Source organism: Chionomys nivalis, chromosome 7 (genome assembly GCF_950005125.1).
Source record: "Chionomys nivalis chromosome 7, mChiNiv1.1, whole genome shotgun sequence".
Lineage (NCBI taxonomy): Eukaryota > Metazoa > Chordata > Mammalia > Rodentia > Cricetidae > Chionomys > Chionomys nivalis.
Genome location: NC_080092.1, coordinates 87289069 through 87308912, shown reverse-complemented (window position 1 = coordinate 87308912; position 19844 = coordinate 87289069). Strand labels below are relative to the sequence as shown.

At 48.4% G+C, this 19844-nt stretch overlaps 1 protein-coding gene across 1 annotated transcript; it reads right to left on the bottom strand.

Annotated features, from left to right (window-relative positions):
- Window positions 1-1322: 1322 nt before the first annotated feature.
- Window positions 1323-19362, bottom strand: Milr1 (mast cell immunoglobulin like receptor 1). Its single transcript, XM_057775215.1, has 7 exons — window positions 19251-19362; window positions 18946-18987; window positions 15634-15900; window positions 11019-11129; window positions 7465-7554; window positions 2724-2792; window positions 1323-1936 (listed from the first exon to the last, which is right to left on the bottom strand). The coding sequence occupies exons 1-7, from the start codon at window positions 19354-19356 to the stop codon at window positions 1884-1886; spliced, it is 738 nt and encodes a 245-aa protein (XP_057631198.1). The 5' UTR covers window positions 19357-19362; the 3' UTR covers window positions 1323-1883.
- Window positions 19363-19844: the final 482 nt, after the last annotated feature.

Sequence of the window (19844 nt, the reverse complement as noted above, 5' to 3'; positions counted from 1 at the left end):
GTTTATGTGTCTATGTGGGGGTATATGCTCACATGAGTGCCTAGAGTCCAGAGACGGTATCGCATCCCCTGGAATTGAGGTTCAGGCATTGTGAGCTGCCTAACGTGGGGGTTAGGAGCCACCCAGTGTCTTCTGTCAAAGCATCAGAGGCTTTTAACTGCTGAACCATCTCTTCAACACCAATACTAACTTTATGTGTTTGCAGCCACGTAGTCACACACACACGAGGTCTGCTCCCCTATACTACAGGGGTTACAGGTGTGTGTAACTACACCTGACTTTTTACGTGGGTGCCGGGGACCTGACACCGGTTCTCATACTTGCGGAGTAAGTGCTCTTTCCTGAGGAGCCAGCACCCCAGACCCTCAGACCCATTTTCAAGGTCACCTATATTTAGACAGGGATTATGCTTTGTGGTGATCTTTATTTGTAGCTGTTGGTTGTGTTTCTTTTTCCTTCCTATTTTTGAGACAGGGTCTCACTATGTAGCCATGGCTGTCCTGGAACTCACAGAAATCCACCTGCCTCTGTATCCTGAGTGCTGGAATTAAAGATGTGTACTACCACACCTGGCCACACTTTGTATTTTTGTGTTTGAACCTTTGGTAGGCAGGGGGACAAGGGATCATGAAAGATGATTATTGTAATCCCTCTTGGTTCACTCACAAAAAGCACTGTTGTCTAAGATTTAACTCTTGTTTGTTTGTTTTCGAGACGGGGTTTCTCTGTAGCTTTGGAGCCTGTTTGGAGCTAGCTCTTGTAGACCAGGCTGGCCTCAAACTCACAGAGATCCACCTGCCTCTGCCTCCCGAGTGCTGGGATTAAAGGCGTGTGCCACCACCGCCTGGCCTAGATTTAACTTTTTAAATTTTTATTATTTATTTTTAGATGAGATTGGGCATGTTCTGGGTGATATGGCTGTAGGTTTATTTATTTTTAATTAAGTGTTTAGGTGTGTGTTTGTGCACATGAGTGTAGTGCCTGCAGATGCCAGAAGACAGTGATGGATCCTCTGGAAACAAAGTTATTGGCAGCTATGAGCTGTAGGATGTAGATACTGGGAATCAAACTCCTGTCCCTTGCAAGAGCAGTCTGTGCTTTTAACTGCAGAGTTGCCTCTTGAGCCCCGAGGTAATTAAATAGTGTGGGAGAGTGAGAACAATGGACGCCCACAAAATCAAATACTTAATAACTATTATCAAGCCTGGCTACTTAGATGACGAGATTAGATGCCCAAAATTAGCCAAAGGAATAGTGTTCAGATGTGAAAAATAGAAATTCACTTTGGTAACTAGCTTCAATGGTTTTGGTTTTTTTTTTTTTTTTTTTTTTTTTTTTTTTTTTTTGGTTTTTCGAGACAGGGTTTCTCTGTGGCTTTGGAGCCTGTCCTGGAACTAGCTCTGTAGACCAGGCTGGTCTCGAACTCCCAGAGATCCGCCTGCCTCTGCCTCCCAAGTGCTGGGATTAAAGGCGTGCGCCACCACCGCCCGGCCAATGGTTTTGGTTTTGTGGGTTTTTGTTTGTCTTTTGTTTGTTTGTTTGGTTGGTTGGTTTTTTTTGTTTTTCGAGACAGGGTTTCTCAGCAGCTATGGAGTCTGCCCTGGAACTCACTCTGTAGACCAGGCTGGCTTCAAACTCACAGAGATCCTTCTGCCTCTGCCTCCTCAGTGCTGGGATTAAAGGTGTGCGCCACCACTGCCTGGCTAGTTTTGTGTTTTAAGACGGGGTCTTGCTTTGTAGTCCCAGTTGGCCTTGAATTCAGGGTCCTCCTTCCCCAGCTTGGTGTGAAACTGTGAAGCGCCGGTGAACTGGCTATTTCCTCATACACACCGGCTTACTAGAAAGTCTTTTTTTACACAGAATGCAATCGGTTTCTTCACACTTCAGTAGGTGAGGTCAGAATAGATGTAATCCGTTTTATTACCAGCATGGCCCTCTGTAACAGAAAAGAGAAAAGAACTCAGTCACTTCCAGCGATAAACTCAGGCAAAGCCTAAATGGGATCCCCATTTCAGGAGTGTGGGCTCGGGGGTAACAGCGCTTGTCACCAAGCTTGAAGACCTTAGTTCTATCCCAGGGTCCCACAGGGAGGAAGGAGAGCGCTGACACCAAGTTGTCCTCAGACTGTCAGTGGGCCCCAGCAGGCTCCTCATCTCAGCACTGGGGTCACAGGCCCGAGCATGGCTGCTGCGCCAAGCTTTTTGTGTAAGGGTTGGGGGTCCACACTCATGTCCCATGCGAGTGAGGCGGGCAAGAGCTCCAAACGTAGAGCCATTTCCCCAGCCCCCAACTGCTCCTTGAAAATGTTTTAGTAGTGACTCTGAATCCTCTTGGGAGTTTTGATTTTTTTTATTTTTATTTTAATTTTGTGTGTGTGAGGGGTGTATGCACACGTGGGCACAGGTGCCCTTGGAGGCCAGGTGCTGAAGTTACAGGCAGTCGTGAGCTGCCTGACTTGAGCGTGGGAAGTGGACGCAGGTCCTCTGGAAAGGACAAGTCATCTCTCCAGCCTGTCTTGGAAGTATTTAGAAGACAGTCTCTACCTTGTCTTTTTCTCCTCCAGCCTCAGCACCTGACATATTTGTGGGAGCTGTTATTGGTTACTGTTGACTTTCTGGGCACCTGAGGTCCCCATATCCCAGATACAAAGTCCCTGCTCACGGTGATGTCGTAGGGACTCTTGTCTCATTCCAAAAGCATCTCTTGTCCCCATCATGGCTCACCTTGTTTCCTGGGTGCCCCCTCCTTGAAGACTGGAGTGGCATAGTGTAACTCCTGGGGTTGTCCTGCCTCTGAGCAAAAACAAAGAGAACGAAAAAGGAAAACAATGCATAGCATTACTGAGCCAATTCTTGGATCCCCTGACCATGTAGGGGTGGTGGCCTGGGGCCAAGAGGGAGCACTTTCCTTTTGGGGGTGTGTGGAAACGTTGTAGCGAGCTGCGTGAAGCCACACCTGATGGCAATGTAGAGAGCTGCGTGGAGTCGCACATGATGGTGCTGGCTCCCGCCCTCCGCAATCCCGAAAGCGAGTGCTCTCTGTGATAATCAACTCCTATGGCTAAGGCCTGACTTATGCTATTATCACGCAATGATTGTCAGCTGCTTGCATATGCATGGACCTATGGGCAGTGCCCACCTGGCAATCCGGGGTTGGTTGCCCATGCCTACTTAAGGGCTGGGAGAGGTTTGCCCAGGGAGAGAGAGAGAGAGAAATTTTACAATTGTCAAAAGGTCCTGAAATAAAACTGCAGTGAGAAGAGCTCCGGTGGTCGCGTCATCCTTGCTGGACGAGGGGGGCCGCGACACTTGGTGGCCCGTACGGGGATAAGACAAGAGGTGCCGCGTACGGGGATCCTCCAAACCTCTCTCCGTGGAGCCCAGAACTTGCTGCAGTCAGGGGGTGCACCAGATAATCCTCAGGTAAAGGCTGGGGATCCGCGAAAAAAGCGGGTTTTCTGCTCTCGCCGGTAGAAGGGAGAGTGGGGGTAATGAGATCTGCGACTATAGCAGACGGATCAAAATGAGAGCCACAACCAAAGTGGACAGTTTAAAGTGAAAATAAAAGAATGGGATTTTAGAATGGGTGCTTCAACATCACACCTGATTTTTCTGGCTCTTAACGAGCTGTTAAGGAGCGCATTGGAAAGGTTTTTGACTGAATGTGACACAATTGCTCCTTGGTTTGCCATCTCTGGCAATCTTAATGTGTCATCCTGGGACAAGCTTGGTAGAGATCTGAATTTTGCTGCAGAACAAGGTACGCTAAGGAAGGGAGTTAGATTCATGTGGTTTGAATTACCGAGACCTCCTGAGTTTGCAGTGGAGAGTGAGCAGCTGCGGCTCCATGGCCAAGCAGCACTGAGGGTCTGCGAAGCTGCAAACACCCAGGACCTGCCTTGAGGACCTACAAGGCCAGAATGTTAGGCCACTCCCAGCGTGTGCCTCAGGGCATAGAAGTGCAGCACAACCACAATAAGATCTGTTAAGGGCAGCAGGCCGAGACGTGATCCGCCCCACCCTGATTGGGTCGGGGTGTCTGCTCTGCGCTGCCACGCCACCTTCCAGTTCGGTGTGGAGGTAGTCTCTGCCTCTCCCCAGTCGCTGCCGTGACCTGCATCCGAGCGCGGCTGAAAATGGCAGTAAGAATGCAACGTCCCCGCTCAGCAGGAAGTAGCCAGAGAGACTGACAACATCCAAATTCCCTATAAGATAATTTAAGTGGGGTCCCTTCACAGCAGCAAGCCTGCTTTCCTGAGTTCTGCTCCACTCCATGCACCAGTCTGGACCCAGAACGAATGCAGCTAGGGCAGAAAGGCAGCTGGAGCAGAGCTGGAGCAGAGTTTTGCTAGGTGGCTGTGGTGGAAGGCACATTGCCTCAGCAGTCGGTGCCTAGCCTGGCGGATGCCACAGCAGTGCTAAGAGTATCAGCAAAGCAACAAGTGCTGGAGCTGAGACAAGCTGGAGCACAGACGCCACAGGGCTGCCCGAGAACGCAGCGTAGTTGCAGGGCAAGGAAAAGGTAATGGCAGTTTTAGGCTCTGCACGCTGCTGAAGAGTCTGCGACAGAGCGAATTTAAATCAAGAGACTGCCCTATTGTAAGAGCAGGTACCTGTGTGTACTGTTTTAGCCAAAGGGTTGGTAGAATACCATAGCCCAAATGGGAGGTTGGGTCTAATGGTGATTAGGAACCCTACTGCTGGCAATCTCAACACCTGTTGTCATGGGCATTTATCTTTAAATCCTGTGTAAGATCAGACAACTCATGAGAATACAGCATATGGTCACTTAGCAGAAGCAAGATCAGCTGAGCTGCTAGGGAAGCCAAAGAGGTGCACGAGGGAGAAGGTGTCTTCCATGCACTCAGCTGACAAGAATGAATGTGCCACTGGGGTATGGCAGCTGGGGTATGTTAAGAGAGGCAAATCCATACCCTAGTCTGTCAGACATTTCTATCCATCCAGGGCTGTGTGTGACCAGCATTCAATATGACTCATGCAGCTAATCTGTCTAAAGAATTGTCTAGATATCTTTTAGGTAATTGGTCTGGTGAATTCAAAAACAACTGGAAAAGCTGCGGATGACGATTGCGACTGCAGATTCCACACGCATGGATACCAGCCTGGCAGAAGGACTATCCTCCTGGATCACTCCATGGATCATCTGAAGGAGTGGGCGGGAGTAGGAGCCCTAACAGGCTTAATGGTGCTTGCCTCCCTGGTATGCCTGTGGTGCGTCTGTCACATAAGGGTTTCACAGCATTGCAATGCAGTTATGATCATTCAGGCCTTCACAGCCATTGAAGCAGGACAGTCTCCCCAAGTTTGGCTATCTTAAGATAGAAGCGAGCACAGGATGCGAGGCTTGCGCACTGCACTTGAGGTAAGCATACATCAACCTCAAGAAGAGCAAGTCTGATTGCATGTGGGTTGGTGTCTAACTCCCACCTCTGTAAAAAGACACCGGACAGGTCTAGTGTTCTCTGGGTGGATGACACCTGGACAGACACTAGCACATGTTCCATTTTTAACAGAGATCAGACCTCTACTCTTGCCTGTAGCTTTACAAAACAAAAAGGGGGAACTGTAGCGAGCTGCGTGAAGCCACACCTGATGGCAATGTAGAGAGCTGCGTGGAGTCGCACATGATGGTGCTGGCTCCCGCCCTCCGCAATCCCGAAAGCGAGTGCTCTCTGTGATAATCAACTCCTATGGCTAAGGCCTGACTTATGCTATTATCACGCAATGATTGTCAGCTGCTTGCATATGCATGGACCTATGGGCAGTGCCCACCTGGCAATCCGGGGTTGGTTGCCCATGCCTACTTAAGGGCTGGGAGAGGTTTGCCCAGGGAGAGAGAGAGAGAGAAATTTTACAATTGTCAAAAGGTCCTGAAATAAAACTGCAGTGAGAAGAGCTCCGGTGGTCGCGTCATCCTTGCTGGACGAGGGGGGCCGCGACAAAACGTTGCTGTCCCTCCAAGTCCGATCCATGCTCCTACTTGGCAAGATGGGAATGGCAGAAAATGGGAGCTGGTGCTAGTGTGTCCGGGCTTGCACAGTGCTCAGAGCATGACCGGGAGCTCAGAGTGTGCCGGGACCAGTTGAGCTGCCCAGGACGGAGCCCTTAGCTAGGCCTTTCCACCACAAAGTATCCAACATGCAGTGTCTGATTTGATAAGCGGCTAAATATTGTACGGTGTGGTGACTCTAGCTAGTCATTAAATACTACCCTCTTGAAGACTGCGGAGGACCAGTTTTATGCTCTCACTCCAGCACTTGGCTGGCATGTGTGGAGCCCTGGGTTTGATTCTAAGTATTGCAAATAAGCAAGCAAACAAAAATGAGACGTGCTTGCTCCTGCAGCATGCAGACTGAAGTAGATACAGAAAAGGTTATCATGGCCTCTGGGCAAGGATGAAGCAGGAGGATTGTCATGAGTTTGAGGTCATCCTTGGCTGCATAGCAAGTTCAAAGTCAGCCTAGACTAGATGCTAAGAAAAAAGTGAACAAGCAAACAGAAAAAAAAAAAAACCCTGCTCCCAAATAACCAAGTTGCACATAATAAACATATATAGTTTTTATTTGTTATTAAAATAGATGTTTTTAAAGATCAACTTAGACATAGTATCACATGTTTGTGATTCCAGCGCTCAAGAGGCTGAGGCAGGAGGATTGCGAGCTTGAAGCCAGGCTGGGCTACATAACAAGGCAGTCACAAAACAAAACATATTAACAATAAAAACTTTTTTAAAAAGATGATCATAGCCAGGCAGTGGTGGTGCACGTTTTTAATCCCAGCATCGGGAGGCAGAGGCAGGCTGATCTCTTGAGTTTGAGGCCAGCCTGGTCTACAGAGCAAGTTCTAAGACAGCAAAGGCTACACAGAGAAATCTTATCTTGAAAAAAGCAAACAAAAATATGATTATGAAAGACTTTGGGATACAGCATGGGTCATCCCAAGCTAATATAAAGTTATCTTTAAGTATATTAAAAAGAATCGAGGCTAGAATGGCCGACTGGTGACATGCTACATCTGGCCATCTGGAGAGTAAGATGGGAGATGGGATACTCTGTTACTTTTCCTTCCCTTTTTTTTAACCCATCTTTCTGGAGAATCTTTTTTAAAAACTAATTTTTTTTTCATAACCAGAACTGTGTAGAGTACTTGTCTAGCATATGTGACCCCTTGGGTTCGAGTTCCAGCACCATACCATATATATATATATACACATACACACACACATATATATATTATATATATAATACTATATATGTACACAGTCACCCCAAACCAACCAAACTCATCAAAACAGCATACCATATATACATATTATACTATATATGTACAGTCACCCCAAAATCATCAAAACAGCATACCATATATACATATTATACTATACATGTACACAGTCACCCCAAACCAGCCAACCAAACTCATCAAAATAGCCTGCCAGGCTCCTAACCTGTCTGAATCTCACAGACGTTTGCATACAGCTCGCCTTGCGTGACTGCATCTCCAGAACTCTTGGACTCGCTCGCTCTCTGAGCTTTTCCTGACCAAAAAAAAAAAGGCAGAGTTGTCACATTTAACCAGTTTAGACATTTTTCCTGTCTTCTCTGCCAAGGTGCAGAATTTCCCATGATTCTAAGAGGCATGCCTCAGTTCTGGCCTGAAGTAATGCGGACACAACCACAGATCTTTATAGGATAGCCACTCCTCTGCCCCAGGGCCTCCTGACCAGGCCTGTCTTAGCCTACAGATGTTTTCTCTCCTTCCTGAGAAGAACAGTTGGTAGGGAGCCTTGAGTTACCTTCCAGAGATGAGTGATGCCACTGAGTTCTGTCAGCAGAAATTTTTTAAGACAGGGTTCCTCTGTGTAGCCCTGGAACTTGCTTTGTAGAACAGGCGGGCTTTGAACTCTGAGACCTCCTGTCTGCCTCCCGAGAGCTGGGAATAACAGCGTGCACAAATCTTTTTTTTTTTTTTTGGTTTTGCGAGACAGGGTTTCTCTGTGGTTTTGGAGCCTGTCCTGGAACTAGCTCTTGTAGACCAGGCTGGTCTCGAACTCACAGAGATCCGCCTGCCTCTGCCTCCCGAGTGCTGGGATTAAAGGCGTGCACCACCACCGCCCGGCGCGTGCACAAATCTTAATGCCACTTTGACAATGGTTTTGTTTGCAGAAAAGGGAGATGTTCTGGAGATGTTTGAGGAGCTGTGTTAAGTAGGGCACCCACTTTCAAGGGTTTTTAGGGCATGCGAGCTCAGCAAGGACCTGTCCCAGGGGCTTTTCAACTATTGTATCAATGGAGTGCCTGCCCTCTGTGACCTTTGTCCCTGTAGAGATGGAGGGAGGCACAGGGGCCTGACATCTGTGAATGAGTCTTACTAGTTCAGAGTTTCTCCATAGCCCTGTTCCACAGACCAGAAGGCTGAGACCCAGAGAGGCAAAGGCACTAGGTACTCAACAGCCCTCTGCTTGGAGCCTTCTGTGCTGAGACACAGTGCTGTCTTGTGCAAATCTAGCTCTTTCTTCATGTGTGTGTGACCAGGGAAGGGGCCACTTTGAAATCTTTACCAGAGAAGGGCTTAGAGGTAAATAGGGAACGGGAAAGCCTCCTAACTGAATTGTGAAGGAAGGGTTTCTTTCCTTCTTTTCTTTTTCTTTTCTGAGACAGGGTTTCTCTGTAGCTTGGGACCCTGTCCTGTAACTCCCTCTGTAGACCAGGCTGGTCTCGAACTCACAGAGATCCGCCTGCCTTTGCCTCCTGAGTACTAAGATTAAAGGCGTGCGCCACCACCGCCCGGCTGGTGAAAGGCTTCCTGTTGCTGTCATGCATCACGTGGGAAGAGAGAGAGATGTCCCCATCCAATGCCACACCCCAAGCTTCCTGAAGGTGGCTGAGAGAGTAGAGGCTCCACCCTTTGAAGGGCCCCTGCTCGGGACCACCTCTATGACACACAGTGAACTTCAGGAGTCTCTCGCTGTGAACAATGACATCCATACACACATGCCCAGGTGCCCAGAAGCACTGTTTATCACTGCCAGATGTATGCCACCCAAGCATGAGATGCAGGGGCAGGAAGATGACATTAGGTATGCACACAGATCAGAGTGTTCCCCAGCCTAAAGAGGAAAGAATTCTGCTATGCACAGGGAGCCACACACCAAAGGACAGTCCCTGGGGATGGGGCACAGTTGGTAGAGTTCTTGCCTAGCAAGCAGGTTCATTCTGCACTCCTGCAACCCACCCACTCAGGTTCAAGGCTATCCTCAACTACACAGTGAGTTTGAGGGCAGCCTTGGGAATATAGGAAACCCTGTCACAAAATAAGACAGGCAACTGCTGCAGAATGCCGCTGGAACAAATAGAGCTGTAGCGACAGAACACAGAAAGGTGGCTACCGGGCAGGGGAGACAGAGTGAGGGACTGTCTCAGGCACTGGGTTCCAGCAGGGGAAGCTGACAAGGGTGTGGGGTCACTGATGGTCTCACAGCAGAGTAAAGGTCTGGAAGCCACTAACAAGCACACCTGAGGAGCTGAGATGTGATTCCGTGTAGAGCTCTGGTTTAGCACATGGCGATCCATTAAAAAGAAAGATGGGGGAGTAAAATTGCGGATTTCATTGTGTGTATATTTTTAGCATAATTTTGTGAAGAGACAGGCTGGTGATGCCACTCAGTTGGTAGAGTACTTGCTTGGCGTGCACGACGCCCTGGGTTTCATCCCTACTGTCAAATTGAATGGAGGGGCCTGTGCTTTTAATCCCAGCACTGTGAGTTCAGAAGTCACAGTGAGTTCAAGGCCAGCCTGGACTACAAGACCCAGTCTCGAAGGAAAAAAAGTATAAATCGGGAGTGGTGGTGCATGCCTATAAGCTCAGCATTCCTAAGCTGAGACAGGAGCATCATTGTGAGTTCAAAGCCAACCAGGCATACATAGAAAGATCCAATCACAAAATAAAAGTACAAATATTATTAATAATTTAGAGACGGTAGCTGCAGCTGCAGAATTCTAATTCAGTCATGGGGATTGGGGGCATAGGGCTGTGTGTAAGCTGTGTCCAGGCAAGGTTGGCTCTCCAGACAACCCCCATCAGAAGGGCCTCACTGAGGACTTGAAGGTCAAGCCCTGTGAGCCTCATGAAATCTGTCTCTTCACCTCTTCATTTCTTATCTCTTATTTTTGCTTGGTTTTTCAAGACAAGGTTTCTCTGTAGCCCTGGCTGTCCTAGAACTCACTCTGTAGACCAGGCTGGCCTCAAATCTGGAGATCTGCCTGCTTCTGCCTCCCAAGTGCTGGGATTAAAGGTGTGCATCACCACCTGGCTTCATCTCATCTCTTTCTAAATTTTTTTTTAAAAATTACATTTAGTTACTTGCTAGTGTGTGGTTATAGGCACGCCACACAGCACTGTGGAAGTCAGAGGACAACTCACCGGAGTCAGTTTTCCCCTTCCGTCCTGTGGGCTCCAGAGATCGAACCCTCCTCTTTATTTCCTCCCTACTCCGTGTCTCCCATCCAGGCCCTAACCAGGCCCACTCTCCAACCATCTGAGATCAGAAGACCATAGTTCCACTGCTCCACTTCTTTTTATTTAAGTATTTGTTTTAGCCGGGCGGTGGTGGCGCACGCCTTTAATCCCAGCACTCGGGAGGCAGAGGCAGGCGGATCTCTGTGAGTTCGAGGCCAGCCTGGTCTACAAGAGCTAGTTCCAGGACAGGCTCCAAAACCACAGAGAAACCCTGTCTCGAAAAACCAAAAAAAAAAAAATAAGTGTTTTAAATTTTTAATTCTTTTATGTGCATAAGTGTTTTGCCTGCATGTATGGACCTCCTGTGTGTGCCCAGTGCCCACCACGGGTCAGGAGAGGGCACCTGATCCCCTGAAACCTGAGTTACAAGGACTCGTGCCACACTGTGGGTGCTCCCAGCTGCAGAGCCATCTCTCCAGTCCCCCCCTTCCCCTCTGCCCTGCTGAGTCTGAACCTCACAGGACCATACCAGGGAGAACTCACCTCTTTTGTACTTTGTTCGAATGAAGAAAACCAGAACTAGGATTATTACCAGCAGCCCCAGTAACACTGCTGGCAGCAGCTGTGACAGCAGACATGAAGGGCAGCTCTCTTCTGTAAGAAAACAGCGTTCGCAGGTCACCATTGGCTAGAACACTGAAAGGCCGCCATGGCTGTCTCCCGAGTTAACCAGTACACTCTGTACCTCATGAGAGTTCCCTTGCTGGGCCACGAAGTTCTTAAAGTCATAACCGCATTCTCCCTCCCCCACAGGCATCACAGAGCGGCCCAGCTCTTTATGCTTGGGTTCCTCACAGCGCAGTAAGGACAGGCACAGGGTGCTTAGGGGCAGCTCTTAGTTAGGCTTGCAGGATGCGGGTCACCCAAACAAGTCCCACGTGTTAGGTGTTACATGCAGCATGGAGTTAGATTGGTGTGGGGCTGGCGGAATGACTCAGCAGCGTTAAGCGCTGTCAGGCAAGCCGGAGGATCTGAATTCGAGCCCTGGAACCCACACTGAGGAAGCAGAGAGCATCCCCATCGAAACTGTCCGCTGACATCCACTTAATGCCGCATGCACAGCCGTGCATGCACACATAATAAATAAAATCAGTTTAGACCTGTTCCCATCTGACTGCCCAGGGCAGCTGCCAGGTCTATAAGGATGAAAGTGGGCACTCAAACAATATCCAACCATACCGAGTACTCCGTCCATGCACACAGATCAACCCCTTACTCCAGCTCACTGGCCTCAAGGCTAATGACCTGATGAGGAGCCACACACACCTGGGGACCAGAGAAGCAGCTAGCCTGACTAACCGCGCATGCGCAGTGTGGCCCAAGCCAAGTGTTCAGGAATTAGAGGGTGGAGCAAGGTCGCCTCTTAGCTCAGACTTTATTAAGTCTTGTCTTGATCTTGCTATGTAGCCGAGACTAGCTTTAAACTCCTGACTCTCCTGCTTCCAATTCCCAAATGCTGCATTACAGGTGTGTGTACACACCCGGCTATTTGTTTGTTCTTGTCTTGGTTTTTCAAGACATGGCTGACTGCCCTGGGACTCACTCCTGTAGAAAAGGCTGGCCTCAAACTCAGATTCACCTACCTCTGCCTCCTGAGTGCTGGGATTAAAGGAGTGTGCCACCACAACCCAGCCAGTTTGTTCATTCTTGAGAATGACTGCAATCAAAATTTATTTAGGGTGTGTACATACACACACACACTTATGTGTGCATATAGACGCCAAAAGACAACCTATGGGAGTCGGTTCTTTCCACTATGTGGGTCCCAGGGATTGCACTGAAACGGGCAGACTTGGTGCCAGGCACCTCCACTCACGGAGCCATGGGCATGACTGTGCCAACAGTCCAGTCCCAAGTATACGGTGGTAGGTCAACTTTGTTCTAAACCAAAAGTATCACATTTCTCAGTGTTTCCATTTATAGAATTCAGTTGTACAAGTATTTTTACTTCCTCCAAAGAGCAGAAGTGGCCCTACTAAATTTATTCAAGGGAAACTCAAAACAGGAACTCCTACTCTTTCTTTTCTACAGTTTGGTGGTTTTCTTTTTAAAAATAGATTTCTTTAGATCTATCTATCTGTCATCTATCTATCTATCTATCTATCTAGCTATCTAGCTAGCTATATGCTTTTTGTGGCAGGGTCTCTCTCTGTAGTCCTGGCTGTCCTGAAACTCCATATGAGTCATCCTTGGCTACAGAAGTGAGTATAAAGCTAGCCTTGGCTACAGAAGTGAGTATAAAACTAGCCTTGGCTACGCGAGAACCTGCTTCCAAAGGAAGCCAAGGTCACGGTTCTGACAAATGCAGACTGGCCGCAGAGCCCTGACCCCCACTACTCCAGACCCCTGCAAACTCGATGCCCTGTGTCTGAAATTTCCCCTGCGCTCACCAGCTTCTCTGACCTTCAACCACCTCAAACTAGCTTGGTCCCCACCCCAGGCCGGAGCCCTGAATGTGCTGAGAACTTCAACCAGAGCCCTCTTTTCCCAGTCTCCCCGCATAGCTAGCTCCTTCTCATTCTCCCAGCCCCTTGGACAGGCCCTTCTACCTCGGCTATGTGGGCCCTCCTCCAGGCCTTGCCTTTCTCCACGCTGTGCCAGTGTCCTTAACAACAGCTGGCACAGTTTCCTAGTCATTTGTCTGGGTTTTGTGTCTTCCCCCCAGACCAGAGGTTTCATGAGGGCAGGAACCACCCAACCAGAGCAGGGTGTGGTTCATCCAAGTTCTCGAGCCTTAGCTGACAAGTGAATCCCAGAGGGAGGAGCCTGTGCTTATGGCTCCAGCCATGGGACTCAGGGAATTACCATGGCTTAGGTACCACTGATGTCCTGGAAGCAATTTAGCTTCAACAAACAGCAGCCTGCACCAAGTGAACCGTCGATAGAGACGTACCTGTGAGACTTCACTGAAGATGATCGTGTTTTATAATCCAGCAACAGTTTGATGAGACAGATTGTCACTTGAAAAAACCGCAGGAGCCAGGCAGTGGTGGCGCACATCTTTAATCCCAGCACCCGGGAGGTAGAGGCAGGCGGAGCTCTATGAGTTTGAGGCCAACCTGTTCTACAAGAGCTAGTTCCAGGACAGGCACCAAAGCTACAGAGAAACTTTGTCTCGAAAAAGCAAAAGCAAAACAAAACAAACAAACAAACAAACAAAAAAAGGAAGGCCACATGCAGGGAATGCGTGTTTGGCGGACTTACCATGCATAGTAGAGGACTCTGTTAAATCACTGTGCACCACAGCTCCACGTCTGTGTCCTCCTCCCACTCCATCCTATGACAGCCACAATTGCCACTTTCATTATACCTGCTGCCTCCCACCTGGAGCCCACAGCATGAAACTCTTGTAAAAACCTGTACCTCTGGCCGTGCTGGCAAAGAGTGGTGTCACCTTGATCGGATCCAGAATCCCCTAGGACTCGAATTTCTGGGCAAGTCATGAGGAATTATATAGATTAAGTTAACTGAGGTGCACAGATCCACCCTAGGCATGGGTGGTGCCATCCGATGGGAAAAGTCCCAGGTTGCATAAGAGGGAAAGTAGCCTGCTGGCACCTCCCTTGGGGTAGAGGCGGGTGGATGGATCTCTGTGAGTCTGAGGCCAGCCTTGTCTACATAGTGAGTTCCGGGCTAGGCAAGGCTACATAATGAGACTGTGCCCAAAATAATGATAATAATAATAATAATAATAATAAAAAAATAAAAACTGAGCACAAGGATTCCCCTCACTCCCCCCTCTCCCCCCCCCCTCTTTCTCTCTCTCTCTTTCTCCTTCCTGTATGTGGATGAAATATGACCCACCACCTCCCGCTCCTGCTGCTCTGACTGTCCCTTTCTAGATGACTGTGTCACTGGGGACCCAAATTAATCCTTTCTCTTTAAAGGGTTTGGCCAGGTGTTCCTGGCCGACACCCTGGTCCCCTGAGCATCCCCTGTGCAAAGAACGCCCTGCTGTGCTAGATTAGATTAGGACATTTGTACCTAAGATTCAGAGCCTTTGACCTGCATTTCCATCTGACAAAACCTCCTGTAGTGATAGACATCTGCTATGTTGTCCAGCATGGCAGAGTCACCGGTTACCTGTGACTCTTGAATACCAGAAATATGACAAGGTTGTGACATCGAGGGTTTTTTTTTTAAATTTTATTTACTTCTTTTATGACAGTGTCTTACCACGTAGCCCTGGTTAGCCTAGAACTAGCTATATAGACCAGGCTGGCCTCTGTCTCCTGAGTACTGGGGTTAAAGGTATACCCAGTACTATGGTATTGAGTTTTTAAAACGTATTAATTGTGTGTGTTTGTGCACAAGTGTGCACACACCTGGTGCTCATGCCACAGCATGCATATGGCGGTAGAGAACAGTTCTGTGGAGTCAGCTCTTTCCTTCCACCTTTATGTGAGCTCCAGGGATCAAACTCTGACTTGCACATCAAGTGCCTTTACCCCACCGAGCCATCTTGCCAGCCCTAGAATTTTTTACTACCATTTTGATTCATTTGAATTTAATTTGGCATGGATGATTGTGCTTGGGGTCCCCACACTGGTAGACCCGGAGAACCAGTGGTTCTGTATGAGGTTTGACGAGACTGTAGATCTAATGTCTTTAGATCGCTTCCCTCACTCTCCAAGGGGCTCACTATCAAGGTCACCACAGACGAGGCAGCTGGTTCTGGGCTAAGAGAAGCATGGGAAGGCAACAGAGAAAAGCAGAACGCATGCGGTGTGGCTGGGCGGGAAGGGTGCTGGCTCGTGGGACTTCAAGCTTCAAGAGAAGAAGAGTGGAGAGCTGGCTGATCTTGGTTAGACGAGGGAGGGACTAGGAGATCAGCAAAGCACTTCTGTAGAGGATTAGCAAAGCAGGGAAGACAGTCCCCATCCTTGAGACTGAGGGCCCAGACAGAATAGGGAAGGGGAGAGAAAACCTGCAGCAAGGGCTCTACCCTGCTGTGTCATGTCTCCAGTCCCTTTGCACGTTCTTGAGTGCTTCGAATTGCCAAGAGCCCTTCATAGCACCAGAGAGAGTCCCTTCTGCCTCCCTCCTCCCCTACCCCCACCCCCACCCAGGCCTCCATTGTATAGTGAGAGGCACTTACGGGCGATTGTGAAGTTGAAATCCTGACTATATTTCAGCCCACTGGAATCATTGGTTTTGCATTTGTAGGGGCCTGTTTCGTTGGCATTGGAAATCTTCAGGTAAAAAGTCACAGTTTGCCCACTTATCTTGGTTTGTAGGTGTTTCCTACCCCAAAATAGCGAATAGGTGATGTCCACTGATGTGTTCTTGCTGGAACAAGACAGAGATACATTTTGGCCCATGCTGACCACATTCATACTTGAGTTCAGCTTTGGAGAAGGTAAATCTGGAAAGACAAAATGACATGACAGTCTTCGTTAAGACCGCTCGACGGGGCTGGAACTGCAACGGAGTGCTTGCCTAGCCTAGCATGCACAATGCCCCGGATAAATCAGGAATGGTAGCTCATGCCTGAAATTCCAGCTTGTGGGAGATGGAGTTGGGGAGGATCAGGAGTTCGAGGCCATCCTTAGCAATACAGGAGTTCAGAGGCAGGCTGGGCTCCAAGAGACCCAGTGTAATGGTTAACAGTGTCAAGCTGACAGGCTCTAGGACCACATAGGAGACCGCCTCTGGGACATCTGTGAGGAAGCTTCTAGACTGGATTAACCAAGGTGGGGAACGTGAGTGTGGGTGATCCACCAAAGGTCTGGGTTCCCAGTCTGAATAAAAAGGAGTCAGGGAGCCAGTGAGCTGAGCATCCATCTCTCTCTGCTTCCTGACTGTGGAGACTCTGTGACCAGCTGCCTCAGGTCCCGGCCATCACGACTTCTCAGCCGTCACAGGAGCTGTAAGCCCGGTTGACCCTTCTTGCCTTCAGTTGACTCTTGTCTTGATATTGGTCACAATAGTGAGAAGAGTAAGAAACACCCCCTTTTTTTCAAGACGAAACAAACACCTTAGGACAATTTCGTTTCCCCAATCCTTTCCTTTGTTCTTCAGGTATGCCAGATGCCACCCAGTGTGCACAGCCACGAGGCCACCCAGCGTACGCACCCATGAGGCCACCTGGTGTGCACACCCATGTTCCATACTGCGGGCTTGTTTGCTTGTTCCCAGACAAAAAGACTCCTTATGGCTATGCTATGTTTTGGTTTGGCGTTGACCAGGGCTTTCACTTCCCATTTGTGTTGCTTTTCAGGTAAGCACTGCCAAATTTTCTTATCACGGATTATGTTTCCCATAAACCAGGGACAGACCTGCAGCTTTGACTCTCTCATGACATCACCCACCACAAACCCAGTTCCCACGAGAAGTCCTTTCCCGCTCTATTCCCAGGATGCCCCCAGAGTCCCCAGGGTCTGTCTTCCCCTGTTTAATCACAGCTGTAAATTCAGCATTTGGGGGATGGAGGCAGAAGGATCGAGAACTCAAGGTCAGTCAGTCTCTACTACATAGTGAGTTCTAGACCAGCCTGGGCTACACTAGACTGCCTTCAGGTAAGGCCTCTCAGAATTCCTTGAACTCTGTCTGCTGTGGCTTTGGTAGCCAGTCTGTAACCTGTATACATACATACATACATACATACATACATACATACATACATACACACATACATACATCATACATAATTTTTTTTTGAGACAGGCTTTCTCTGTGTAGTTCTGGCTGTCCTGGAACTCACTCTGTAGACCAGGCTGGCCTCAAACTCAGAGATGTGCCTGCCTCTGCCTCGCGAGTGCTGAGATTAAAGGCGTGTGCACCACCACTGCCGACTCTACATGTATATATTTATTGTAAGATGTGTAATATGTGATCTGAGTTCTAATATTAAATTTAAAATTGGAATGAAAGAACTGTGTTTGCTAACTGCCAGCTATCAAGGGAAATCAAGACTACTTGAAAAATTACAGCCAAAATTAAGCCAAAATGACATAGCTTGTGAATTGATTGCTATTCAATAAATCCTGACGTCACAGACGGATCAGACAGACACAAACGTGCTCAGCCACACTCAGCACTTAAGAGGCCAAAGGAGGAGGATTCCTTCCTATTCAACACAGCCTGGGCTACATAGTGAGTGCTAGTCTATGTAGCAAGATCCAATCACAGTTGGGCGGTGGTGGCGCACGCCTTTAATCCCAGCACTCAGGAGGCAGAGGCGGGCAGATCTCTGTGAGTTCGAGGCCAGCCTAGTCTACAAGAGCTAGTTCCAGGACAGGAGCCAAAGCTACAGAGAAACCCTGTCTTGAAAAACAAAAAAACAAAAGCAAAAACCAAAAAAATGATCCTATCACAAACAATCCATAAAAACAAAAATGAAAAAAAAAAACAAAAACAAAATCAAACAACCCACTTACTGGCTGCTTCTGGAAGTAGAGGGGAGACAGGCCGGGGTACGCAGCTGCTCTGACAATCTTACGTGGTTAGCATAGCTGGGGAGTGCTGTACAGCAGATGCTGTGCAGAGGAATAAGCCCGGGGGCATTCCCACCTCACAGATGAAAGAAATCAAACTCAAAAGTGATCAGCTCAAATGCTGGTGGCACACACCTGTAATCCAGCACATGGGAGGAAGACACAGAAAGCCAAGGGCTCTAGCAGACCCGAGCATGGCGAACATGGCACCAACAGGGGTTGCCTTTTGCCCTTCTCCCCATTCCCTCTGCCTTGCTCTATCCCAATTAGCATGCCCAATCAAAACAAACCAATTCATCCTAACACAGCATTTCCCCTTCTCCCTTTGTAAACCACTGTTTGCTATGGGCCACATCTGTCTCCTCTCTAGCCAGAAGCAGGTCCTTTGTCCCTCCAGGGCGAGCATCCTTCCCCCCTCCCTATTCCTTTCCTCTTCTCCTTTGTCCTCTGTGTCCTGTCTTTGTCTATTAGTCCCTGTCCTTTGTCCTTCTGGGGCAAATAAATCTTTGTGCTGAGAACTTGGTCTTGCTGTGTCCGGGGTGGGGGGGTGGGTGGGGGCTGTCCTTTCCTTAAGAAGGATTACTTGGGAGTTCTAGTCCAGCCTTAGCCACATAATGGAGTTTGAGGCCAGCCTGAGCTACATGAGACTCAGCCTCAAAAGTAAGTAACTTATAACATTTATAATGATTATGCGAGGGTTTTCTATCTAAAAAGAAAATGATAGATAGCAAGGGGAGTTGGAAGTTTTTCATGGTAAAAACTGTCTCAAGACTTTGCCACTGAGTTTCAGGTGGGAAAAAAAAAATCTACAATTACCCCTCTAAAGTCAGCTCATTTCCTTCCTAGCAGATAACTGAGGCCTTTGCTCTTGGTTGCTGAACTGAAAACACAGAAATCCTCGTACGGGAATGCGCACATCCAAAGCCAGTCATCCCACCTTTCTGAAGAGCATCCTTTTAGGAGATGAGACTTACCGTTTGTTCTCACCCTCTTACAATCCACTGCAGCATTCTGAACTGAAAGAGAGAGAGAAAAAAAATGAAGATTAAGAGGAGCTCATTTTCCATGTGATGTTTTGGAAAGCCAATTTTTGTTTGTTTTTTTGTCTGTTTTTTGAGACAGAATCTCACTGTGTAGTCCTGGCTGGCCTGGGATTTTCTATGTAGACTTGAAACTCACAGAGATTCTCCTGCCTCTGCCTCCCAAAGGCTGGGATTAAAGGTATGAACCATTACTCCTGGCCTGATCATTAATTCTTAAAATATTGAATCAGGCTTACGTGCAGTAGAAAGAAAAATAGCCCAGAGTAACGGTCTGTCCAGCCAGCTCCTCGTTCCTTTGAATGAGGCGAGAGAGAGGCACATGGGAGAGCCACCTGCACCCATCCTTAGTGGTGCTACTGCAGAGTGGGGTGTGACTTCTGAGAATCCTCTTCCCAACCCCACACAGGAAGTGAGGGCGCTTAGACAAGTTTGCGCAACTTGACCCGTGACCTCTTGGTCTAACCAGCCTTCCTGCTACTGGGACACGCACGCGCGGCAGCTGCCCTCACAGAAAGCCTTCCTTCCTCTCTTGGACCTGTTTTGTGACAGCGGTTCTTTTGTTCTCTCTCCCTCACCCCCCATACACACTGGGATGGCTAAAGTTAATGTTTTAAGTTTAAATCATTGTGCTTCAGAGATCTATAAACCAAAAATGCCTCTAATGTGTAAGCCCCACTTGCCTAAGGACAGACAACTTTCTGGAATGCTGGGGGCTGTTGTTCATCTAAGATAAAAAGGCCCTTGTTTTCACTTCTGGAAACAAGTTTAGTTGCCCCAACTACAGGGATGTGTTTGATCACATGGAGGCTGGCAGTACTAGGCAGGAAGTA

Excerpts from the sequence above, each read along its gene's own strand:
- Milr1 (XM_057775215.1), bottom strand. The coding sequence starts at position 19,356 with ATGGGTGCAGGTGGCTCTCCCATGTGCCTCTCTCTCGCCTCATTCAAA. Across the intron at positions 15,901-18,945 it reads TAAGAGGGTGAGAACAAACG|ATTTACCTTCTCCAAAGCTG; the intron begins GTAAGTCTCATC and ends TTGTCTTTCCAG. Across the intron at positions 1,937-2,723 it reads GGGGGCACCCAGGAAACAAG|AGGGCCATGCTGGTAATAAA; the intron begins GTGAGCCATGAT and ends TTTCTGTTACAG.